The sequence below is a fragment of the Haliotis asinina genome, chromosome 2 (assembly GCF_037392515.1).
Source record: "Haliotis asinina isolate JCU_RB_2024 chromosome 2, JCU_Hal_asi_v2, whole genome shotgun sequence".
NCBI lineage: Eukaryota > Metazoa > Mollusca > Gastropoda > Lepetellida > Haliotidae > Haliotis > Haliotis asinina.
In genome coordinates, this window is record NC_090281.1 from 58160953 (window position 1) to 58187604 (window position 26652).

Sequence of the window (26652 nt, forward strand, 5' to 3'; positions counted from 1 at the left end):
TGCAGAACCACCCTTACTCCTGTTACTCGTGCTGGAATTAATATACTGCAGAACAACCATTACTCCTGTTACTAGTGCTGAAATTAATATACTGCAGAACCACCCGTACTCCTGTTACTAGTGCTGGAATTGATATACTGCAGAACCACCCTTATTCCTGTTACTAGTGCTGGAATTGATATACTGCAGAACCACCCTTATTCCTGTTACTCGTGCTGGAATTAATATACTGCAGAACAACCATTACTCCTGTTACTCGTGCTGGAATTGATATACTGCAGAACCACCCTTATTCCTGTTACTAGTGCTGGAATTGATATACTGCAGAACCACACTTATTCCTGTTACTAGTGCTGGAATTGATATACTGCAGAACCACCCTTATTCCTGTTACTAGTGCTGGAATTGATATACTGCAGAACCACCCTTACTCCTGTTACTCGTGCTGGAATTGATATACTGCAGAACCACCCATACTTCTGTTACTAGTGCTGGAATTAATATACTGCAGAACCACCCTTATTCCTGTTGCTAGTGCTGGAATTGATATACTGCAGAACCACCCTTATTCCTGTTACTAGTGCTGGAATTAATATACTGCAGAACCACCTGTACTCCTGTTGCTAGTGCTGGAATTAATATACTGCAGAACCACCCTTATTCCTGTTACTAGTGCTGGAATTAATATACTGCAGAACAACCATTACTCCTGTTACTAGTGCTTGAATTGATATACTGCAGAACCACCCTTACTCCTGTTACTCGTGCTGGAATTAATATACTGCAGAACAACCATTACTCCTGTTACTAGTGCTGAAATTAATATACTGCAGAACCACCCGTACTCATGTTGCTAGTGCTGGAATTAATATACTGCAGAACCACCCTTATTCCTGTTACTAGTGCTGGAATTAATATACTGCAGAACAATCATTACTCCTGTTACTCGTGCTGGAATTAATATACTGCAGAACCACCCTTATTCCTGTTACTAGTGCTGGAATTGATATACTGCAGAACCACACTTATTCCTGTTACTAGTGCTGGAATTGATATACTGCAGAACCACCCTTATTCCTGTTACTAGTGCTGGAATTGATATACTGCAGAACCACCCTTACTCCTGTTACTCGTGCTGGAATTAATATACTGCAGAACAACCATTACTCCTGTTACTAGTGCTGGAATTGATATACTGCAGAACAACCATTACTCCTGATACTAGTGCTGAAATTGATATACTGCAGAACAACCATTACTCCTGATACTAGTGCTGGAATTGATATACTGCAGAACAACCATTACTCCTGTTACTAGTGCTGGAATTGATATACTGCAGAACCACCCGTACTCCTGTTACTAGTGCTGAAATTGATATACTGCAGAACAACCATTACTCCTGATACTAGTGCTGGAATTGATATACTGCAGAACAACCATTACTCCTGTTACTAGTGCTGGAATTGATATACTGCAGAACCACCCGTACTCCTGTTACTAGTGCTGAAATTGATATGCTGCAGAACAACCATTACAATCCTGTTACCAGTGCTGAAATTGATATACTGCAGAGTGCAGAATCACCCTTACTCCTGTTACTAGTGCTGGAATTGATATACTGCAGAACAACCATTACAATCCTGTTTCTAGTGCTGGAATTGATATACATCCTACATTACGACACTAAAAATTTTAGTCATGACGTTATATGGCAAAACTTTTGTGCACTGAAGCTGCAATATCATACAAATCCTGCCATATTGTGTGGTGACATGATACATATTATGATACAAAAATCTTTACTTCTAAACACTAACTATAAAACACCTTGAGATAGAAAAAAAATTTAAAAAAAAATAGCTTTTTGCGAGTGTTGTTCAATGTTCATTAGCAAAGGAAATAATTAAGTTTATAGTAACACAGACTTTGTGAGCGGTGATAACATGCGGGTGCTATGTCTGACACAGTTCTTGACTTCAGAATTTTTGAGAAAACATTTACTTATGAAGGGAAAATAAGTAAGCATATACTCCAGTGATGAAATATAAGTCAGTCTTTTTTCTTGACAGACATCGAGATTCAGCAATATTCAAAGTTAAACATTGGTGTATTGTAGCTCATTTGAAGTACTGTATCAGGATATACAACAATACAGCACCTTATATTGATTAGCTGTATCAGCGGCCCAAAGATCAATGTGTATTGATCAGTTGTCACACCACTACCAGACATTCTCATGCCTACTGTGGGCACCAAGCATGTTTTCTGTGTAGTTAAGGTGTCATAACAAAAATACTTCTCAAAGAGATTGTGACAAAAATGGCATAATGAATTAGTAAATAATTAGGCAGATAATGCATGGTAAATAATAGGTTTTATTTCTCACTTGTAAACACCAACATGCACTCCATCACATTACAACTATTGTAGATATATTCAGTAAAGCTAATGTTTATGTCACACTTTAGAAAACTATTGTCATACTCTACCAAGACTGTGACATACATGCCTGCACCAGAACTGCAACATTCATGATGCCTTAAACCCTGTACATGACATTGCTTGTCATGTATCATGTGTGGTATACAGATACAAGAAATATCAACACCAGTACTCTTCATACCAGAACTGTCAACACCAGTACTGTTCATATCAGAACTGTCAACACCAGTACTCTTCATACCAGAAAAGTCAACACCAGTGCTGTTGATACCTGATCTGTCAACACCAGTGCTCTTGATACCAGATCTGTCAACAACTGTACTGTTCATATCAGATCTGTCAACACCTGAACTGTTCATACCAGAACTGTCAACACCTGAACTGTTCATACCAGAACTGTCAACACCTGAACTGTTCATACCAGATCTGTCAACACCTGCACTGTTCATACCAGATCTGTCAACACCTGAACTGTTCATACCAGAACTGTCAACACCTGAACTGTTCATACCAGATCTGTCAACACCTGCACTGTTCATACCAGATCTGTCAACACCTGCACTGTTCATACCAGATCTGTCAACACCTGAACTGTTCATACCAGAACTGTCAACACCTGAACTGTTCATACCAGAACTGTCAACACCTGAACTGTTCATACCAGATCTGTCAACACCTGCACTGTTCATACCAGATCTGTCAACACCTGCACTGTTCATACCAGATCTGTCAACACCTGCACTGTTCATACCAGATCTGTCAACACCTGCACTGTTCATACCAGATCTGTCAACACCTGCACTGTTCATACCAGAACTGTCAACACCTGAACTGTTCATACCAGATCTGTCAACACCTGCACTGTTCATACCAGATCTGTCAACACCTGCACTGTTCATACCAGAACTGTCAACACCTGCACTGTTCATACCAGATCTGTCAACACCTGCACTGTTCATACCAGATCTGTCAACACCTGAACTGTTCATACCAGATCTGTCAACACCTGCACTGTTCATACCAGATCTGTCAACACCTGCACTGTTCATACCAGATCTGTCAACACCTGCACTGTTCATACCAGAACTGTCAACACCTGAACTGTTCATACCAGATCTGTCAACACCTGCACTGTTCATACCAGATCTGTCAACACCTGCACTGTTCATACCAGATCTGTCAACACCTGCACTGTTCATACCAGATCTGTCAACACCTGCACTGTTCATACCAGACCTCCTGGATGAAAGAAGATCATGATCTCTTGCACAACTGACTGAACTCCTGGAGGACAGAATATCATCATCTCTGAACTCCTGGGGCCAGTTTCACAAAACTCTCGCAAGCCTAAGATCTCGTAACTTTTCTCGTAGCTCTTGTACCTGGCATACTGTAACATAGGAGGTGCAAATGCTACGAGAAAAGTTACGAGATCTTAGGCTTACGAGAGTTTTGTGAAACGGGCCCCAGGAGGACTGAAGATCATGGTCACTCTCATGTACATCTGACTAAACTCATGGAGAACAGAAGATCATCATCACTATCTTGTGTGTGCAAATTGCGTGAACTCTAATGTTGTGAAGTTGGGTGCCCTAACCATAGCATTGTCTGAACAATGGGTGGGAGAACGGACTTTTATCCTTCGTATGTGTGTATCACGGCCATTCTGGTGGTTGGACAGTACAGTGACCTGGATCATGAATGTCCTGATTGGCTTGTCATTAACGTCCTTGAGCGGGACACACACCCAGCCCACTGGCTCACTCATCTCTACCTGCTCCACCTCGGTCAGGTCGTTGAAGTGGTTGCCTGCTCTGATGGATATTCTGAAACATTCACAAAATTCAGTATTAATGAGCAAGTAATTGAGTAAGTATATACACTCATTGAACAGATTGGAAAAATCATATCTGGAGCTCACTATAATGTTCTGGATTGAAAAATGTATATCAGCACACACACAATCAGAAGTGGCCTTTTGATGTTTCCAGAATTTGCCTTTCAAAAATGTGTATTTCAAGACTGATACCTTGTCTTCAGGTTGGAATATATCTGCCTTCAGTCAGATAAAAAGTGCTATGTCTCAAGCACTCAGTGTGTGAAGCAAACAATGGATATGCTAGCCCATGGTCAGTAAATACCGGGTGATGGTATATCCCCAAAGTCACTGGTCCCACTAAATAGTGATTTTTCATGCAGTCATTTTGTAAATATATCACTCCCATAAGTCATAATGCACTTTTAAAAAATGTTCATGACACTTGCAGTTTAACAATGAAATATGTGTCATCACTGGTCAAATGGCAAAACTTGATTGGCTAGCAAAATTTGGAAACTAGTTTGCACACTGTTTGCTCTTTTGTTTTTTTGACATTACTCCTGGTAGGGAAAACACATGTCATACACAGTGTGACTGTTAGCTAAAATGAACATAATAATAAGGGCATTTGTAATGTGCTGAATTCCATACCATGGAGGGGTATACTCAAAGCGGTACCATCTGATTATTATTACCCTGAAAACCCAAGCTGCCTTTGAGGCGCTAGGTTAATACTCACGACTTATCTCACCGGGTACCCATTTTCTGCTGGATGAACAGAGGCAATTTTGAATAAACTCACTTGCCTAGGACAAGACCATGTGTGTCATGTGCTTCATCGTGGGGCAGGACTGAAGTCCTAGAAACTTTCAGAAGTCAAGCTGCCAAAGACAGTCATCCATCCAAGGACTGTCTAAGCTCAACATTGTTAACTTCAACTGATTCATGACCAGAACTCTCTGCACAGAACCACAAGCCAAGACAAGGCACACCTCCAATTACATTTGCCTTGTTGATCACAACTCTCTGTCCTTATATGTTCAGGTCACTTTTCAGCATGTTCAGGAGATATAAAATGATCTGACCTGAAATAAACGCTGCTGTCAGCATGTTTCCTTCAGGGTATATCCCTGAAATGACTGATCAGTGCTCAAATATAGTACACAGGGCCAAGCGATGATCTTGATGTGATATACCTGATATATGAAAGCAGTACAGGACTTTATGGGTGTCAATCATTTTGTAATCAGTACAGAGTTTGCATACACATTTTGAGTTTGTGAGTGAATATTATTGTATGCCATGATCAGCATCAAATAACAGAGTTCCATGATAACTTAATCATTTCTCACACATGCTTCACACCATGCAAAGGGTACGAGAGAAGTGTTTTGCCTGATATGCACAACAGTCCGATATCAGAGTTCCAAGACCAGGGATAAACCTAGATATTTTGGGGGTGGGCCAATGTGGCACCTGGTTAAAAAACTGTTTTGATAAGCTCGAAAAATTTTTTCTGAGACATGGTCATTCACGATCATGAACAAAAACCGAAAGTGAAGGTTACACAATGAAACATATTTCAGAAACATATGCTTTCATAGGCTGAATTTATTATAACAACCAATCAGGAATATTATTGCACGTGGACTAAAACTGGTCCTCTTAATAGTCTTTTGCATGATTGTGGCAAAGAATAACAATATTTACGGCATTATATTTAGCGGATTTGTACTTTTTGGATGCAGTGCTTTCAAATAGTTTGTGTCCACAGAATGCAACCTAAAGTTCTGTCAGTGGTAATTCATATTTTGATGCAGAACTGCCGAAGAAATGCATCCTAAGTTTATCCTAGGACAAGACAATGTGATCACTAGCTCATATAAGCATCAGGCACTGTGATGCTCCCTATGTGCAGTCCCTCACAGCTGAGCATATCTAAAGCCAGGGCAACCTGATCTTTATATGCCAATACTGTCATGCAGGTAGACATTCTTGACATGTTTCACGAGTGTTACAGCATCAGTGGGTAGTGAAAAATATGCATCTGCAGTGTGTGTATGAATTATACAGTTTACCTGTTTGGAGTGTAGCTTTCATCCGCCTTATAATCTGCGTACAGACAAATATCTTGTATTGTTGTTTTCTTCCTGAACTGAATGTTCACAAGGTGAGGCTGAGGTCCATCTGACTGCCAGAATGTTTCGTAGGATTCATCTCGAAGCTGATCTACTCCAAATCCTGTAAAATAATCATAGCTATCTAGAAGTTTTTGATTTACACACATGACAACTTTTCATCTACTGTATAAATCCAAAGTTTTAAGATACCGAAAACTAAAACTGTTGTAGTGAAATTTTCTTTCACAGTCTGTGGATTTTAACACTGTCATTTTATAAATATGGCTGTAAGATGTAGCTCTTACAGTAAAGGCTCTGTGAAGTATTTACTGGAATGCATGGTTTCCTTGAAGGATGGCAGTGTACTAATGAACATGATGATACAGTGGTAGCAAGGTCTTAGTCTTCCAGTGATGCCTTGGCAGGAACATGTTCAGCTGGCTGAACTACCAATCATGAACAATCACTGTGTATTCTAGACCTGCAAACGCCCATCCCCATTAATCATACAGAGGATTTTGCAAACGTTTAAGTTTTCTTTTTGTAATTTTAATAGTACTTCTTATGTTACACCTTTTATCGTGAACTTATTACACATATAACTTGGTGTAGTGCGAAGTCGTCTAGTTATATGCTGGACTACAGAGAATGAAGTAATACACTTCTCAGTTAGGTACAAAAGATGCCGGAACTGTTAAAACAACAGCTCGTGAAAATGTGTTATACAACATGCTATCACCATGATCACAATCCTGTCATCTCCTTGACAAATACCCCCACTCCAAACACGCACACTCCTCACAGCTAATAACTGACTGATCCTACCTGGTTTGCACGATGACAAAGACCATACCGCTTGATTTCCAACTTCTCTCAATTTTCCCTCCCGTTCTGCTTTGAATATATCAACTTCCTGCACGCCGTTCATCTTCTTCGCCATATTAGATAGAACTTAATCGCAGACTCTCTACCTAAAAAGAAGACTCGAATGTTTGATTTCACCGCTGCCTTATAACGGAAGTGAGTTTTATGTTTAAAATCCGGATAATTCCGTCGAAAACATGTAATTACACGGGGTCTATATTGCACACGGGATTGACTGATCAAGGTATGTACGGTCACTGGCGGGGTCTTAGCACTATGTAACTGCCATCAGGGTATGTACGGCTTCTCGTGAGGTCTTAGTACTAGATATTAGTAATACCCAGTGAGTGACAGGCGTAACGCTTAAAACCTGCCATCAAGATATATATTATGTTTTCTCTGGTTATCGAAATCAAGTTGTGCTATTCAATGGGTATTTAGTCGGGGACCGGGAAGAAAGTCACATGGCAAAAGTCACGGAAAATAAGTCACAATGTTAGGTAGGAAAAATGTCGTATCAGGTGAAAATCTATATTTAATGTCCCTGGTCATATTAACCAATTTTATTCTATTCAGTGAGGTACGTTTGATAATAAATCAATGCTCAATTTTATAAGCCTCTAATATATATTATTGTATTAATAATTGTGATGTTTTTCCTTTGACTTTATTTCCTCCGTTCATATAGTCAACACCCTTTTTATTTGTATGGTGGTGTTAGTAGGGGGAAAGACGTAGGGGCAATATGTAAACAATCTATGTTTTTTCTAGCTGTATCTACCACACTATTTATCCATGGGTCCCGGTGGGATAAACCTAGTGGTCAAAGCGTCACGTCGAAGACCCGCGTGCGATTCCCCACATGATTATAATGTGTGAAGCCCATTTCATTTCCGGTGTTCCCCACCGTGATATTTGTGGAATATTGCTGCAAGCGGCGTAAACCCATACTCACTCACTCACTCTCTTCTGACTGAGGACCATCAAAACAATCTGTCCCTGAAAGCTTATTAAGTAACCTTTGAAAATCATGTGAAATGGGTGAAAATAAACTGTGCAAATCCCCTTTCTCAAAGAGCAGTGTCCGGTCAAGTCGAGCAGCTAAACGAACTGTGTAACGCTTACTGCAACAGGTTAGGTTCGGACGGGCAATACTTTCAGAAATATATGAACTAACGGATTAGTGGGTTATTTTGAGGGATTGTATCAATACGTGTAAATATGAAAATTAGTGTAAACCGATGACATTTTGTTTGCAAGTCCTTTCAATGAATACATTGTATTAAATACAAAAGAGTGCATGGAGGAGTAAACAGGGTGAGTCCGGTTAATATTAATCCGACTTTACAAAGAAACGGAAATGATATTTACGCATGCTTGACAAATATCAACAGGAAGTATGTTATCTGTAAATGGTAAATAGTTGGGTTCAGAGATAATTTGAATGATGATTAATTGTTCTTTTCATAATTCAGGAGCCTCTGTCTGTATTCTATAGTGTTATTATGGATGTTAATCAGACATAGGTTAGTGATTTTGAGTTTGATTTCTCCGTGAATTAAGAGCTGTAGCGAGCACGTTTTTTCATCTGTCAAACTGAGAATTTGGTCGCCAATAACCTGTCATCGAAGGTGTTGAAAATGAAATTTGTATAGAAGTCATCTGATTTGTCTTCTGCATCCACATTTTTCGTCGCTGACTGAAGATGCAACCGTCAGCTCCAAGTGACAGAGGTTGGTAGATATACCTACAGTGTGTCATGTGACTATCGTGTAAAGAAATTGTGACGTATATGATATATAACTGCGTATATATATGATATATATACTGGCGTCTCCTATTCTCGCGGTACTTACGAATATCAGCTGAAAAAATAATATAAACAGTTCTTTTCGTATGTATGCTTGTTGTTTTGAAATAAGAGATTTCCCCTCTAACATCTGCATCTATCAACTGCTTGATCCATCAAGTGAATTATCTCACTTGAGCTCGGTGAAAAGCATGGTGGTCTGCCGCTGACTTTTCAAGGCGTCTCCTATTCTCGCGGTATGAGAAAGTAACGTTATTAGGTGTAAGGAAGGGGAATCTTATCGGGAAGGCCGGGGGAAAGTTACGATTTTTCCAAGTTGGTTAAAACTCACGAATATTCGTTACATTGCAAAATTTTGATAATTTACAGACTTGGGTCACTTCCTAGTTACTGGTCAATTGTAAACAACCGCTAAGTATCACGCATTGGCGACCTCGGCAGATAATGTGTTTACCGCGAGAATAGGAAACCCTCGAGAATAGGAGATGGTCCTATACAGTTTATCTCTTGGAAGTAGTACCCTTCACATGCTTGACTTTTAAGCATGTTTAGGATTCCAGTTTGCGCTGCACCAAGAAGCAAACTGACTCAGTTAGCTTGATGCTGTGCCTGAGTTAATCTCATTGGCCAAAACTTAGACGTGGGGCCATAGGAGCTGTCACAAATATTCTGAACTCGTTTACTAAGTCATTAACACAAGGGTCTTTACCAGATACACCAATAGGCAAAATATGATATATTTTACGAATATATAGTAACAAATACAAATATTTATTACCTAGGAGGGTGAAAATATCGGGTTTCATATTTTTCATATGATGTCCTAGGGCAAAATCACTTTGTGACAGTGAAATGACGAATACACCCTTCTAGCCCCCGGTTACACATTGGTACCTCTAGCCCCTCACTTGGCTGTTCTGTAAGCTGTACTCACTCCCCTGTAACTGGATTACCTGCTTTATTAACTTCTTAGGTGAGGTGTTGATTGTGAGTAGGTGACTAACGATACTTGGTATAGTTAATAGAGAATCGACTCAGTGATCATCAATGATCAGTAGGTGATTACTGTTGCTAGTAATTGCCCAAAGAAATATAAAGATTCTATACTACCGACAAGAAATAAGGGAACTAATGAAATAATAGCGAATTTGAAACTGCTTTAAATATCCAATAAATCAATTTTAGGCATCAAGTTCAATATCTGGTGTGTCCACCATGTTTGGCAAGTCATCTTGGAATACAAAATTCTGGCCGATAACTATAGCCAATGGAGCCACAACAGGACGCAATATTTGGTCAACGTATCACTGACCAGTCATGGCTCCGTTAATGATGACCAAATCTGATCGTCTGTCATGTGTAATCCCACCCCAAACCATGACACTACCACCTCCATATCGAACATGGTCAAGAATTGCTGCTCTGGCATATCGCTCCCCGCTCCGACGCCAACAACGTTTTCTGCCATTTGTGAATCGTAGGCAAAACCTTGACTCATCAGAGAACATGGTGTAATGAGCATGCTTCCGCATGTTGCTCACCCACTTGAAGCTGGACTTTAGCTGTGGGGACTTGTGGAACACATGGAGTTTGTTACCTGCTACCTCGTTGCCTCAAGCTCTTTCAACAAACTCCACTTTCTCATCCATGTTGCAGAATGATTGTGAAGTTTTGGTGACATGGCTATTTTATAAGAGCTATCTATCCTACTTCAAAACTTTTCATCACGGAGATAGTTAAAACTATAGCCTTCTCCTTCTCCTCCTCAGTGTTTCCCACTCACAGCCATCAGCTGCTGTATGAACATTTCCTCCTGATCAGTGATCCATGATTCTGTATTATCTCCCTTAGCACCGGTAGTCACCTATTCACAACCAACACCTAACCTGTCGAGCTGTTCTGTAATCCAGTGGCAGGGGGGTGAGTACAGCTAACAGAACATCCATCTGAGGATTAGAGGTACTAATTAGTGGCTTGTGACAACACAGGACTAGGGATGATGCCGACATGACGTCATGAACAATGCTCTGTGACGTTGCTGTCTACATGCAGAAACAGCATGTAGCTACCCTATGTTTGAAAGTAGATTTGGGTTTATTTTCCTCAGTTTGACAACAGTGGTAATAAACAGGATATTATGTTTGTGCCCATATCATACTACATTTACAACACTTGTGTCTAAGTATCGGTACATCCATCGCTCTCGCCGAGGAAATATCAGTATTTAGGCATGTGTTGTAAAGATAGTATGACATGGGCACTTCTGTAACATCCTCTACATGTATAATGTCAAGAAATTAAAATAACGCATATGTCATGTCATTGCTTAAACATGTGAAAGGCACAATGTCATACATTTTCTACAATATTTTGGCCTATTTTTTATATATTAAAGTACTGTCGGAAATAGGAAAAAGTGTTCTTTCACATTTGTCTTTACAATTTATGTAGTTGATGTGAAAGAATGAAATATCTGTTAAACTAAGTTCTGCCTAACTACAGTTCCAGTGGTAGGGAGGTAGGAAACGTAATAAAAGAACTCTGCTGAGGAGAGATTAGTGCAGAAATGAGCAATGCAGACTTTTCCAAAGTCAGAAGCGACTTATTTGGAACAGACCATGGTTTTATGGAAATTAGTATGCAATGATATTGTATTACAAAGGGCACTTTTTATGAGCCCATTTTGAAATTAAACTTGACTTCATTATAAACGATAGCTGACATCAAAACATATCTTTATTTTGAAACTATTAAGGATGTAGCTACCATGGCGTCTCATTATCACTATATAGTATAAAATGAAACAGGTAGGAGGTGTCACATTAAAACCGAAACCAGGACAGGTGTAGTAGACGACGGTTGGGGTCGGGTTCAGGGATAGAGATATCACCTAATATACAATAACTCCTTCAGGGCATTAAACTGTTCAAGTACACAGCATGTCATAACAATTTACAAATAATATTCAGTCTTGTGTATCTACAGGTTGTCATGCTACCTATATATTTTGAGACATTTAATGCAGTGCTTTTCTATCAGTGTCTGTGGGTATCAGGTACATGATTTTGCACATCTTTTACATGTCTTATCACAACATAAATTTTATGAAAGAAAGATACTTAAGATTTTAATCAATAGATGAGACATATTCAACAAACATGAAACAGCAAAAAATATCTTTGAGATGCCCCCTTGTGCCAGTGGGCAGCACATACATTTCATGCCAGTTGAGTTGACAGTCTTTCGTCATACCTGGCTGAGTGACCTAATATCCATCTATAGCCTGATCTATTGTTTTCAGCAGCTAGTCATATTTTTTCTAAGGTTTGCCCGATTTAACAAGTTAAAGGTCACATATACTCTAATACGGTACAAATGCAAAATCAGTTGCTGACATCGTTATAAAAGAAAGTCATTAAAACTGCTCATTTCGATCTTTAATTACCTTTTTGTCAACTGTGCACAATTCTCAACCGCAAACGAAATTTCAACCAATCAGAGCAGCGCGTCTTCGTGATGTAATAGTGGGTATAGAAATGATGGTCTGTGCAGTATTCATCTACATTTCAGGGGTTAAAGTATTTTGTTTACAGGTTTGTACAAACCTGAAATCGCGAAAGCTGTTGAGAAGAATGAAAGCTATATGTTCTCACAATCTACTATCATTTAGTTTTGTCTCCTGCTTTGCCTAGTTTTCGAGTTACAACCCTTGTTTTCATAGACGTTTCTGTCAAAATCACTTGGTGTCGCTAGGTTGTAATCTGCTAGGTATAAACCTGCACGTTTTTTGTCATCATTCACTTGATGCTCAGTTGATGAATTTATAACAGGTATGATTAGTGGTAACGCCACTTAGATTACCTGACAAAGGCCCCCATTTGGCATTTCTTTTGTCTGGATCGATCAAGGGATTAACCGATAACACGCTGATTAATTAATTAGTTTTATGGGGATTTAAATGGGGGATTTGTCAAAAGGTAGTGTTTATGTATGTACATTTACTAATCTGTACTGAACACACTCTGTCGTGTCTGTGTCTATGTAAAACAACACCCTTCTTTCAAAGGATTAACTGCCAATACATCAATTGATTGCTCATTATTGGCTAACTAAATAACTTTTTAAAAAGAATGACGCACATTATGCAATTAGTTGCCAGGTGTGCTATCTTGGATAACCAATGAAACTATACAGGACTGTGAAAAACCTGAAACGATACATCACGTTTTCATATATTAGACTGTTAAAAGACACATCACTTGGGAAATCAGCAGATGAATTATATATCACTTGTTTTTGTGGATATTATTAAGAAGGTAATAGCCTGACATTGCTCCTATAACTTTAATTTTAATATTTGCGTTTTTGTTTTTAATAAGTTGTCGTAGCTTTTAACAGAATCATTGTTTTCGTCGTTAAGTATAGTGATGCAGACGACATACACTAGGACTAGCGTGCGAATTATGATTCATATAGGAAAACTGTGAAATGTCTACATATTACATTCCTGTTATACATTCGCAGATCGCTTCTTTTTCTTAAGTTTCAAAATGCATGCAAGTATGATTTTAAAGTAATTAGGATTATGAGACCAAGTATAAAGACGTATATTGACAAGTGTCTACATACTGGTGAGTGAACGTTACAAACCAAGTTAAATTTAGCAAGTGAAGAAATTTATCGCGCAGTATTTTCACTTCGACCCCGACCTCGCTCAGTTTATGTTACAGGTTGTGTCATGCAAACTCCTTTTGGTCATGATTCATATACATATTTATGTAGTTTTGATTTTCTAAGTTGATGAGAACAAACCATACATAATCTCATTAATTCAGATGGATTTGACTTCACGATTTTCAAAAATCCTGTCTTGGGATGAATGCTATTTAAGTTTGTTTTCACCGACTTACAAAGGGACAATTACTTTCTACTGGTAGTAAAATATGTATTTTATTGATGGACAATAGGATTTTGCATTACATTGCTTATAACGTAACGATTTCACTCTTGGAAGTGAGGTGGAGGTCAATATAACATTGCTTGCAATATAAATGTCACTTCGACCTCCACCTTGCTTCTTTGGAAGAAGTCCTTATGATAAGAGTTGTGTCATGCAAAATCCTTTTGGCTATGATTCAGATGCATATTTAACTACCAGTAAAAAGTAGTTTTGATTTTCTAACTTGATGAGAACAAATCATAATCTCAATAATTCTAACATACTTTAGCCCGTGACTTCACGATTTTAAAAAATGGCGGCACCCTGTCTGAGGATGAATGCTATTTAAGTTTGTTTTCACCGACTTACATAATCAAAATCACTTTCTACTGGTAGTAAAATATGTATTTTATTGATGGGCATTAGGATTTTACATGACATTGCTTATAACATAACAATTTCAGTCTTGGAATCGGTCAATGTAAGGGGTCAATATAATATTACTTATGATAATATTGCTACTTCGACCACAACCTCATTTCCGAGGAAGAAAGCGATATGTCGATGCAAAATCCTTTTGGTCAGCAATGTGTAGTAAGCAGTCTTGATTTTATAAACTCGATGAAACTTGAACTCCATTTTCTATCCTGGAAGCGTGGTAGGGGGCGAACCTTCCGATTTAGTATATACCACAGGCTTCCACAATGCTCACTTCGCACACACTAACATGCTAACAACCAATTTAAGCACAAACTACAGAGTCTGGTGGAAATCTCTCGACAGAGTTACGTAACCTGTCTGCTGTTTCGTTTGCGGGCGAGAGAGAAGCAGACGTCTTTTTAGCAACTTTTATGCGCTTGGTATTGATTAACCACAAGTTTTTTTTTTAAAAAAAATGGTGTTTCGTTTATGACTAACCAAACGTCTTTCATATGCAGTGATAAAAAGAGTACCAAAAAATTGAGTTTAGTGGTCCTTTAACATGCTTATCTGGATATCTTCTTACACAACCAACTGAATGCCCAGTTAGGCCAAAGTGATTTGTTTGGACATATCCTATTTGGAGATGTGTAAATTTTAGGGATACGGAATAAGAGCCGAAACAGTTTTTTTCTGTTTGCGACAGTACTTTAGGAGCATATGCACTCACTCCAGTTTCCTGTTGATGCAATTAAAAGACTTATTATCTATCCCTCATGACTTGCTTGAAACTTAGAGGAGAAAGCTTCCAGACAGATAGCACTTGCCATACATATCATGTGTATGGAATGTAAACGAGTGCTTCATATATTGAAAACTGTCGTATGCAGTGTTTTCCTAACTGGCTTCAATCACAGGTTGCATCATTGGATATTCATTAAGGACGGTCCCCAGGGCATGACTATGGGGTAATGTTCGGCCAGTAGAGAGAGCAAGAGTTGATTTAATGCAACTTGTATTTATTCATTTGAACATTTTGATTTAATATTGTAATATAATTGCATAATTGTTTTTCTTATGAATTCTGTGGTAGCTGCCCTGAGGTCTGATAGCATTATTAAGAGAATTGCATTTTTTTTTATATTTTATGTTAGAATGTCAGTATTTGGTTTTGTAAGAATTTTGAAGAGTACACATAGTACTGTGTTCTGTGTTGGCAGTTTTTTTTTGAGTTAATGCGCTTGCTCAGTTAAATGGGCAATGAACAATGTGGGGCACCACTACATACTCGTCATATAGATAACTTGTGGCATTATAAGATCCCTATCCTGAAAACAAAATAAACTATGTGTGATAGTGCCAGTGAATTTATTAAGTGTTGTCTATTCATTAGGGTGACTATTGCGATAACCATATCGAAACATGCTGTTTGATGGCAATAGTTTATAGCGATCAGTAATTGCAATATTAGTGCAATAGTTTTTTTTGCATGAATTTTCTCATTTCCTAACTAGTTTGAAGTCCTTTCCTAACTAGTTTATTTGAATTGTAAACAGTGTGAAGTAGTTTCAGCTTCTTTTGATAACCTATGAAAAACTTGAAACCCTGATCAAGTTTGCTTTAAGGTCAATCATAATTAAAACACGGTTATCAGTTATTCATGATATATAAAATGCATTGCTGATGAAGAAAAAAACCCAAACAAAATCATAAGTGTATAATTGCAAATCAAAAGTGCAATATTTTGTACCTTCTTTCGAAACGAAGCAGCCGCCATACCGAACCCACTCAGGGCCAGTGGATATGCACTCATGTGTAATGAAGCCTTGTCATTGGCCACTGGTTCATTTGCTGATACGCCGGCTCTTAGTTTATGGCTTATAAGCCTGATAGGTGTTAATTTCAAATTGCAAATGGTCAGTAATTGAAGTTGTACATGCATATCGGTGTCAAAAAGGCAGACATTGAGTCTCTGAGTCTGCTTATCACAATCAACATGCTTTTTTATGTAACGAGTGGAGTATTTACTTGATTATGTACCCAACCAAGATCAGACTACTGCTGACCTCATACTAAGGGGCAGGCATACTGTTTCATGATCCACAAACCTGCTCACTGCACATGTATTATGAGTGCAACATAGCATAGCTGTTGAAACCACTTTTTCCCCCAGTGCTGGGGGAAATTTAGTGAATCATTTGAACTCCGAATTTGCAGGCTTATTTTCATCGTGTTTTTTTTTTAACTTTATAGGTTGAATTGTCATTTTCATGATTTGTTTCTGTAAGTGCACACAGAACGGTATCAGAATCTGCAAAATTGTGTTTTACATTGCATGTGACCTTTAAGAGGGAACAGGGGCAGATAACTGTAAATCAAAGTGAATGAATCTGGTACCTCCTGTACTTTTGCACTGCTCATTTATCATCAGAAGTCTGTTAATAAAACTATACATAGTCACACACAGTATAGATCCATCAATAGTTTTTCATTTCTACCATTGATTAATTGCTATTGGAGAATCAACAACTGCAAACCATTGATAGCTTGTTGCATCATACATCCCTACTAATCAAATATTGTCTAGTAGTCTATCCAAGCTATCCTTGCAAGGAGACACAGGAATCCCTGTCATGTAAGGCAACACACTTTACTGTGCTGGAGCACTCTAGAAACATGTGACTATCCTCCTACTTTAACCTAACTCAAACATGCCTTGATATCACTGGGATAATGTTAAAAAAGGTATTAAATCCAACTGACTTCTACCTTTGGACCTTCTAAATCCAGTAGTCCCATTTCTTGAATAGTGAAATATTGCTGAGTGAGACGTTAACATGGTTAAGGGCTAAACAAAACAAGCAAACAATTCTAGGGTAGAATACAGAGTTCAGTAGAGTTTGGGTGAATTTCAATTTTCAGCAGACTCGAAGGTTTAAAAGCCTTCAGTAACTAGAAGCTGGATTCTCTAGTTATGATTTGGGGTCCTAACCAGTAGCACGTTTACTGTGGACTGGATTTTACCTGTTTTCGCATTACACGTAAAATAGATCAGGCAATTATGCAACTCAAGTAAGAAAAAAGGAAGATACTTGAAAGTTGTTTGACACATCAAGCCTACATGTATAGACACCTTGCACAGGGACAAAACACCATTTTAAAATTCAGTGAGCAATGTATAACTCTCTTTCAGAACATTCTTGAATATTTGGGTATATTATATCCTGAATATTAAATGCAGATATATTTTTTTCAAATTTTCATCGATTATTTGGTGATCATTGCCATATAGATTAATTATTGATTGTGATTGTAACATTTACTTACAATAATACCCAAAGATAAATTACTGTTCACTGAACAAATGTCAACAGTGGAAAGGCAAAAGGATTGATGTTGTGGCACATGTTAGTCATTAAGCTTATATAAATGATCTGTTTGCCATACTGGTAGCAGTTCTATACAAATTCATAAGGACATGATAACATCTGTTTCGCTGTATATTGTGCAGTTTTAACAAATATATGTGAAAGGTGTGAATTGCACTGCAGATATGGGACAAATATGTGTTACATCCATATATGTTTCAGGGTTTATACAGACATAATTTATTACCTGCTGTGATGTATAGCTGTATGATGGGCCATTAGGCCATTAAATACTGTTTAAACTGTCTCTGTCTGTTTAGTCTGTCTCACAGTCCCTGAACAACATTATTTTCCCTATAGTCTAGCCTCCCTGCAGTGCTATGACTCTAAATAAAGCATGTCTTCATTTCCCCAGGTTTAGTTCTGATTCCCTGGTCTGCATAGAGTTCCTTTTCAGAGTAAATTTAAATTGAATTGTTTGTATGATGTACATTGTATAAAGGGTGAAAAATATTTTCTGGTGTCCCTTTCTGTTATCTTGGGGAAATATTGCAAATAGGGGAACAAAACTAAACTCATTTGCTCATTTAATTTGGCACAGTTGAACAATGTGGGCCACCATTACGTACTGGTGATATAAATAACTTGCACCAACCATTTTGCATTACAATTTACACAGTTTTCTGTTGTCTTGGAAACAGCATGTTGTATGGAAATTGGCATATCTCTATGCAGAGCCAGTGCTGAATATGATCCTGTTCATACTGAGCTCAGTCGAGCTGATGAATGTCAAACATCTCCAATTTTTAGTATTTGTTTATTGTGGTAGATGAACTAGCCGGATAATATGAGGGCTTCTATTTTTATTTTCATTTGCCAGCCAGATCACACTACTTGATGGATCAGAAGAAAATCATAGAACAGAAATATTCTCACCAAAAGGAACTGTATTGTTTTAGCAATGATGATAATTGATCATGTATGTGTCTATAGTTTTTGTCGACCCCTCATAAAGTGAACAATTCTATATTTGACAAATATATGTTTGTTTGTTGTTTATTTCTGCTCTCAGCAATATTCTATCCCAAGCAAATTTCTTTGTCAGGCTAACTAACCAGCCAACTGACTGTGCCAAATAAGTAAGATTAATTTAACTGCATATTTAGCTGCATATTTTTTGGTTGGCAACAAAACTTTAAACCATAGAATATAAAGAAGATATGACCGAGTACAAACATTGATTAATTACCAAGGTCTGTACTACATATCAATTATATAAATGTATTGATAGAAATTTTGAAAAGGTCATTGTTTATGTCATTGTGACATGCTCCAGAATGTAATGTGTGAATTGGTGTGTTCCTGTTTGCATGTATTACAAAGATATGGACAGCGTCCATGACTGTACAACTTCCTCTTGTGAAGATCATAAGATGTGAAAGTAGCATGTCAAAGTTGCTGCAGTATCCGCTGCCGTTACATGTGTAACCATTGGTAACAGTGTTGGAGCAGATCCTTATCTTCAGCTCATCAGTCTTAGTATTCTTACCTCTCAGATACTTTTACAATTCCAGCATAACAGGCTCAATGGTTTCGTGAGTTTGGGCTCGATATTCTTGAACAATACCTGCAATGGTCGACATGCATTTCGACAGGTTGAACATCCATGTATCCATGCTATAGTATTTTTTTTGTAATATTGTAACCATGGTTGCCAACCTTGATTTTTCTGACAGATGATCATGAGATTATTAAATGTACACATGTAGAATTCAGTCCCAGTTTAATTAATTTGGAAACATAACAGTTCAAAGCATCGACTTCTTGAGCATTAGTATTGTTTTTCAGTGTAACTTGATGACATGAAATAATTCTGACTTCTGTGATGACAGGTTTCATAGTGGATGACTTGTAGGTTTATGACCACTATTTGTAGTGAGGTTTTCATCAATCAGAACATCCCCAATATCTCCAGGTATGTGTTCCCGTAAGTCTCCACCAGTGGATTTATCTGATTGTTTACTGCATATATCAAGGATGTAGTGAAGATGGTCAGCAGTATTCAAGCTGAGTCATTATGTTGATAAACTTGGTCTGGATGGAACCACTGGTTGATAACATGAGCACTGTTTTGCCAAGCATTTCGTTCTGGCTTAAAATTCAGACTTCTTTTGCCAGATATTTTCTTCAGAAATCCCTATTAGGTTTTAATCGTGAATTTTCAGTCGGCAGTCATTCTGATATTATGTGGGCTTGTTGGGTTCAGTTTCAATTTGTCATTTTACTGGTTGCACACCACGTTATTTCTGCTATTTGATGACATTGGGTCTGGATCAGAAAATGTACTGATTAGCATCAATGTATTTGTTTATTCAAAATTAAAGGCCTCGTGGCCCAGAGTACAACAGATTTTACAAAAATAGCAATGTGTGGAGAACATACATCAAAGCTAATTATCTGATAATTTCATGGAGGTAGATAGTGACATTAACAGAGACATCTTTTGAAAAATATACATAGTCCTTTTGTAACAGTGAAACTTGTTTCCATGCAGAACAGCGTGGAATTTTTCTTTTGATGGGAAAATGTGATACTTATTTGGTATAAATTCTTGTCTAAATGATCTATAAAACGGACATATTAACAATAAATTATATTCATCTTCTGTGAGATTCAAGTTACATTTCTGACATATAAGCTGGTTAAATGGTATAACTGTCTGAGAAAAACGCTGCCTTTGTACATTTGAATTGTGAGATTGACATCAAAATTTGGCTAAGATTCTCATGAGATCTTTACATGAAAAGTTATGGGTAATGTACAATTCAGGCTCTAAAAGTGACTTAAGTGATCTGTAATATGAGAGAAGCTCTGAGTTGGATAGGTTTTGTTGCCAGTGCTGAATATTTTTATCAGTGCATCTTCTTTTAAAATGAAATGCTCTATATTAGCATCAATTTACAGTGCCCATCACAATCAAAATGATTATTTACAGACTGCCACCATGTAGCTGGAATATTGCTGAGTGCGGGGTAAAACTAAACTCACTCCCTCATAGGATTACTCATTCTCTTCCAACAGAGGTAACTTGTCATATCTTCCGACGTAACCTCTGTTCTAATACGACCCTTTCATGGTGCGAGTGTTCAAGACTCGTGATTGGAGGCAATCAGATTTAGCAGTGCAATCAGCGACCTTGTTTCAAAAGTGATTGTTTGCAAGATCTTGGTAACTTCCGGATGCGTCTTGAAAACTAGAACCTCTTCCAGAGTGCAATACTCAAATGTTTCTTCTAGACAGAACTCAGTCATGTTTCTCCACTTTGCTTGCATTTGTCAAGTTGAATCTAGGTCGATGTAACACGTGTTCTGATTGGACAGAAAAAAGGGAAATAAATCTGCTGCCATTTTTTGCCACTAGGGGATTTTATGAGAACCGCGAATTATGGCCGTATTAGAACAGAGGTTCGTAGGAAGATATGACAAGTAACCTCTGTGGGAAGAGAATGAGGATTACTACCAAAACACTGTCCTAGACATAATTTAGAAACAGCCAATGAATCTAGATCTAACCTTTTGTATTGTTTGAATAAATTTAAACACTTTTTCATTACAGTAGTTAATATATGATATTATTGATAAGACAAAATTCAAATTGATAATCATAAAGATTGATTCCCAATATTTCCTTGTCAATCTTTTTTGCCAGCAATGAATGTTGGGATTCAAATGTTCTTGCACCTATATTATCAGCATACATATTGTGTTGTAGTTTCAATGTTAATGTATTGTAGTCTCAATGTTGTGTTAAACATTTTCAGGTGGTTTTGGTTGTCAAAATGTGCCAGAGGTGTTTTTGGGTGTTCAAGAAATTGTTCTCTGTGACACACATGACTTTTCCAATAAAGTCAATCTGACATTTGAGTTGGACTGCATTACAACTATTGAGATATTCTTATTATTGAGAAAAATCAAACGTGATAGATGATAGCAGAATTGAACAGAGATAGGATGTCCTTGTAATATTAATGTGAACAATAGCTATATGTTTGTAAAATGTAACTCTTCATATAATGAAGTGTACCCAGCACTTTTAGTGAGTTGGAACAGCTGAACATTTTGCTTTCCTTTCCTCCTGGGATTGCCCAGTGGTTAAGGCGTTTACTTGTCGCACCAAAGCTCTCAGGTTCGATTCCTTTCATATGTGTCCCCTGGTGTCCTGTCCTGTGATATTGCTGGAATGTTGCTAAAAGTGGCATAAAATTAACCTCATTTACTCATTATCAACACCTGCACTGGCTAGATCTTACCTGTAAAGCATCTAACGGTATGTCCTTATGCTTTGTCTCCAGGAGTATCACATAGTGTATGCAGTCAGTGGTTTCACATCCATGTTGAATTTATCCATATCGTGCTGATATTGATTTAAAAAATGTCTGGTATGGAGGTCGAAGTAGCTTTTGTTGGGATTGTGAATCGGAGTGTGGTGAGCTCCTGCTTTAAGAGTGACCATGAACCAGATGCAGCACAGGTGGTGAGAGGCTCCACATGAGGGAGCAGAGCCCAGTGAAAATATTTAACAGCATAAGTTTCCCAAATTATATTTGGTGATGTCATTAGTCAGTGTGTGGATCACCTGACTCACTAGTTTTAATTTTGCTCATTCTTGGAGTATAATTCATGAGATTTAATGTATTTTATAGTAAGCTTTTCATAGTTGCTGCATTTAACCATAGATCAGCCAGTCTCGCAAGCTGATAAGCCGAGGTCCTAACTTGACACTTAAAAGAACTATCACAATGGCATCTCCATTACATAAGGCAGAGCATCAATCAGTGTACATCCTCTAGTCATTATCAGTCATCAGAAATAAAGTATCTACAAATTTGTATTAAATTTCTAAAGGTAAAGCTTTTGTTACATTATTTTGTATAATTTTGTCTTTGCATATCTGGACTCATGTTTGTGTTCTAGTTAGAACAAATGCCCCACCCATGTGGAGCCTCATGGCAGACTGGTGTATGTGACTGTTCGATTATTACAGTCACATCGGTGTGTGAGTTAGCAGAATGACATGACCATCACCTAGATACACCTCACATGTGCTTACACGACAAGCCATGGCAGCCAAGCTTCTTTGTAAACGGAGAAAGAACAGTTTGACAAAGTGCTGTAAGACAATACTATGTTTAGAAGATGTTTAAAGGATGTTAAGGCTTCAGCATGCAACATGGTAGCTGGGTAAAATGCTGGATGTGGTATAGAGCTGCATTGGTGTCTTGTGTTTCTATATTGTGTATTCATACTCAGCATGTCGGCACATGCTTAAATGTTGCAGCAGCATCCTTTACTTTGTTGTCTACTTTTCATTTGTTTTGATTGTATTGGTAAAGTTTTCACTTTCCTGAGGTTATTTCCATTGTTAATAATTTGAATGTTTCATTATGTTTAATACATGATTCACCTAAGACAAACTAACAAAATCATGTGATCACACCGATTATTTGCACATAACTGTTGCATTTTGTCTAGAAAGAAACTAATATCCATGTAATGGTCTTTGAGGATGTCAGTTTATGTATTATGAAGAAAGCAACCTTTTGGAGTAAATACTTACTCCCTCATCATAATAAAGAAGTTGACATCCATAAGATTCTCTTTTTTATCCATACGAACTTGGTTTGTCAGGTAAATGGTGCCCTGTACAAAAGATACGAACAGATCTTTCAAATGTTCGGTGATATGTTTTGTTTTATAACATCAAGCAACATGGTTAGCCTATTGGTGGTATCCAAAGAAATGTATCTGAATTTGTTGTATTTCTAAGGGCCTCTATGTATTTTTTATAGGAAAATCAACCACGTTTAGAAATTTCAGACATATGAAGTACCCCTTATTTTAATTTGGAACCAAGCGGCATTAGAGTGACATTGTTGTCAGTAACTATCAGTATTTTGTAGAAACTGTTTACAATGCAGTCTCTTTTGTTTTTAGTGGTTTGACTTTAACAATACACTGAAGCTGCAGATTTCATTCAGGGTTTGTAGATTTTAAAGCTTGTGGGCAGCAGGCCTGGATGGCCAACTGGTAAAGTAAAGTATTGCAAACACTGATTCCAGATACAACAAATGATTCAGAAACGCCAGCCTTGCATTCCTAATGAACCGATATTTGTTGCAGCTAATTACTGATGAGGGAGCATGCATCATGGAATGTCAAACGTTCCATGAAATATCTGAATACATCGTTTATCAAAATTGCATTTGATGCAATTACAGAGAGCTTATTAAGTTATGTGTGACTGGATGGCTCAGTTGGATACCAACAATACTGTGCAGGCAGATATGAGTATAATACCTCATAAGTGAGGGTTTGTCGTTACAATATTCATGTCCCAGCTGAGCTAGCAGCTTGATATGATTGTCTTTATCTGTTTTAGTTGTCCAGCCCATTATTTTGTTTGTGTGAGTCATAATCTTGTATGCAGATTAAGGGATTAAATTAGGTTATTCCTGTGATGGTTTGAATGCTGTGTGGATTGTGTCTGCAAACTGTCTATATGAGAGTATGATAGTTGCCATGGTTATAGTCATACTATCAATATGGCAAAAAAGTTTCATTTTGTAAACATTGCTACATTTTCATTCCTAGATGGTGCTAGGCCACCAATGGAATCAGACTTGTTGCTGAAGTTTCCATGGCGACCTAATAACACTGGTACAGAGGAAGGCAAACCTGGGGAGTATATTCTTCGTAGCCTCTTTTTGGAGTTCTGTCGTCTGTCAGAGAAGAAGATTGAACAGGTTCTGGCAGAACCACTGGTATGTGACAACATTCTTAAGATCATGAACAAAGACAGTTGTTTTCAAACCTGAGAAAAGTCATCTCATAGCTGACTGACCATTTGTCTCTCTATTTTCATGTTCATCAACAATAATTGTGAAAAGCATAAATGTTAACTTTATTACATTGGTATCCATGAGTTAGAAATTCTCTGCTTTTATGTTTTCTTCAGCGATTCTTGGCATGGAAATTGCACCCAGAAATGTTTCCATCTATGGTCTGATATTGGAGGAAAGTGGGTCATTGTTTGTTTGATTGGTTTTATTGTTCATTTATTTAACTATTTCAAGTGTTTGAGGCATGTTTGTATTTCCAGGAACGTCCACTGTCCAACTCATTACGAAGAGGGGAGGATGCCTTGTTTGACCAGGTGAGCATATCTGAATCATACGTGTAATTAATGAAAAGGGACCAATGACATTTCCTTGTGGACTACCTCTTATGTACTTACAGAATGGTTCACCACCTGGGTACAAAGTGTGAAGCCCATTTCTGGTGTTCCCCGCCATGATGTTGCTGAAATATTGCTAAAGTAGTGTAAAACCAATCTCAGTCAGTCAGTCAGTCAGTCAGTCAGTCTTACGGATTGGTGGAAACGGACGTTAATCTCCCGTCCTCCTTGTGTACACAGCCGCCTCATTGTTCATTATTTAGACTAACTGGTTACTTGGTCTTGTAAATCCTATATCCCTTACTTTTTTGAATGGTATATATAAACCTCTATTGGGTACATCTTAGAAACATATGATGCTCACAGGAACTGTCTTATCTATGAGGATGCCATTGTACAAAGTGATCTTTGCACTATCAGTGCCTTCACATAGACCTCCAATAGTCATAGTGCTCAGTTTGGTGTATAAAATGGCACCCTCAAGTAAATATCCAGCTTTTTTTCTCTTTTGTGGCACCTTGTTCTTGTGATTGTTGTGAGTTGTTTTGCTCTATGTTGTATGCGTTTGATCTGACACTGAGATGTCTTCAAGAGGTATGGACATTGTGAGGAAAACGTCCCTTTATGTAGTGTCAGTAAGGACAACACACAGATGTCTTCTGGCATGGTTTTAATTGAAAAGGTTCAAATAATGATGATCTATTTTTTGTGATATTTGTAATTGTTTTATTGTTCATTTGTTTGTGAACTATGTAGAGCACAATCTGTGTACTTTAGATCCTTGGTGCTCTGGGTTGTGTTGCTGAACAGAGTCTGCCATCCATCCTACGGACTCTGTTTGTCTGGTACGACCGACAGACTCGTGGCGATGAAACCATGCAACAGGACTCGAGACAGCGACACAGGAGCAAGGGGTAGGTGTGGGGGTTCGTGACTAGTGTGATGGGGGTGTGGTGTGGGAGTGATCTGGTACAGGAGCAAGGGGTAGGTGTGGAGGGGGTGACCAGGTGTGATGGGGTGTGTAGGATGGGAGTGACCGGATACAGGAGCAAGGGGTAGGTGTGGAGGGGCTGACTAGGTGTGATGAGCAAGGGGTGGCTAGGGATGGGAGTTAAAAGGTGTGATGGGATAGAGTTGGAGTGACCTGTCATTGTTGTGTAGCAAGGGGTTAGAGTGACCAGATAGTCATTGTCGTGCAGCAGGACGACAATGGGAACAAGGGATAGGCAGGGATGGGAGTTACCAAGTGTGGAAGGGGCAGTAAGGTTGAGGTTACCACTGACCAGGCACAGGTGTAGTGGGTCCATCCTAGATATCTCCAGGATCTACATTCCGATAAATCTCCACTACACCCTGGATGCATCTGTTTTATTACCTCCATGCTGCTTAGCCAATCAGCTAAGCCGCCATTACAATGGGCTTGTTGTCACCTGATTAGATAAACATGATAAAAAGCCAGGGAACGGAGGTTATAAAATTCTCATGCCATAGATGTAGCTGTAGATGCATCCAGGGTTGTGGCGATGTACTGGAACGTATACCCTGGAGATAACGATGTTGTAGTGGGTCATGCATCTTTGTGTACTTTACAGCTGCCTTCCCTGTTTACAGTTTCCATCCTCCCCAAACAGGAATAG

General features: G+C 38.2%; 3 protein-coding genes across 8 annotated transcripts in view; 1 reads left to right on the top strand and 2 right to left on the bottom strand.

Moving 5' to 3' along the window:
• Nucleotides 1-2221: 2221 nt before the first annotated feature.
• Nucleotides 2222-3671, bottom strand: LOC137271911 (uncharacterized PPE family protein PPE16-like). The gene is made up of 2 exons (XM_067804295.1): nt 2624-3671; nt 2222-2265 (listed from the first exon to the last, which is right to left on the bottom strand). The coding sequence occupies exons 1-2, from the start codon at nt 3669-3671 to the stop codon at nt 2222-2224; spliced, it is 1092 nt and encodes a 363-aa protein (XP_067660396.1).
• Nucleotides 2356-22314, bottom strand: LOC137273995 (anaphase-promoting complex subunit 10-like). 3 transcript variants are annotated; one of them, XR_010956164.1, is made up of 5 exons: nt 22092-22314; nt 7207-7352; nt 6340-6502; nt 3374-4268; nt 2356-2713 (listed from the first exon to the last, which is right to left on the bottom strand). XR_010956164.1 is itself a non-coding variant. In XM_067806941.1 (4 exons), exons 2-4 carry the CDS (start codon nt 7319-7321, stop codon nt 3983-3985), a joined length of 564 nt encoding a protein of 187 aa, XP_067663042.1. In that variant the 5' UTR covers nt 7322-7352; nt 22092-22305; the 3' UTR covers nt 2362-3982. The 3 variants fall into 3 exon arrangements, 1 of the variants encoding a protein (XP_067663042.1); XR_010956163.1 differs by lacking the exon at nt 22092-22314 and having other exon boundaries at nt 7207-7403; XM_067806941.1 differs by having other exon boundaries at nt 2362-4268; nt 22092-22305.
• LOC137273994 (protein furry-like) overlaps nt 8737-26652 on the top strand; it is an 83895-nt gene continuing 65979 nt past the window's right edge. For all 4 annotated transcript variants that reach the window (XM_067806937.1, XM_067806938.1, XM_067806939.1 and 1 more), the window contains exons 1-4: nt 8737-8978; nt 24433-24602; nt 24941-24994; nt 25793-25929. In XM_067806937.1, the coding sequence (XP_067663038.1) occupies nt 8951-8978; nt 24433-24602; nt 24941-24994; nt 25793-25929 (389 nt within the window). In that variant the 5' untranslated portion in view covers nt 8737-8950. The remainder of the gene's footprint in view (nt 8979-24432; nt 24603-24940; nt 24995-25792; nt 25930-26652) is intronic.

Coding starts and splice junctions, on each gene's coding strand:
- LOC137271911 (XM_067804295.1), bottom strand. CDS start 3,671: ATGAACAGTGCAGGTGTTGACAGATCTGGTATGAACAGTGCAGGTGTT. Junction 2,266..2,623: donor TACTGGTGTTGACAGTTCTG/GTATGAAGAGTA, acceptor TTAACTACACAG/AAAACATGCTTGGTGCCCAC.
- LOC137273995 (XM_067806941.1), bottom strand. CDS start 7,321: ATGGCGAAGAAGATGAACGGCGTGCAGGAAGTTGATATATTCAAAGCA. Junction 6,503..7,206: donor TTTGTCATCGTGCAAACCAG/GTAGGATCAGTC, acceptor ATTATTTTACAG/GATTTGGAGTAGATCAGCTT. Junction 4,269..6,339: donor GAAAGCTACACTCCAAACAG/GTAAACTGTATA, acceptor TGAATGTTTCAG/AATATCCATCAGAGCAGGCA.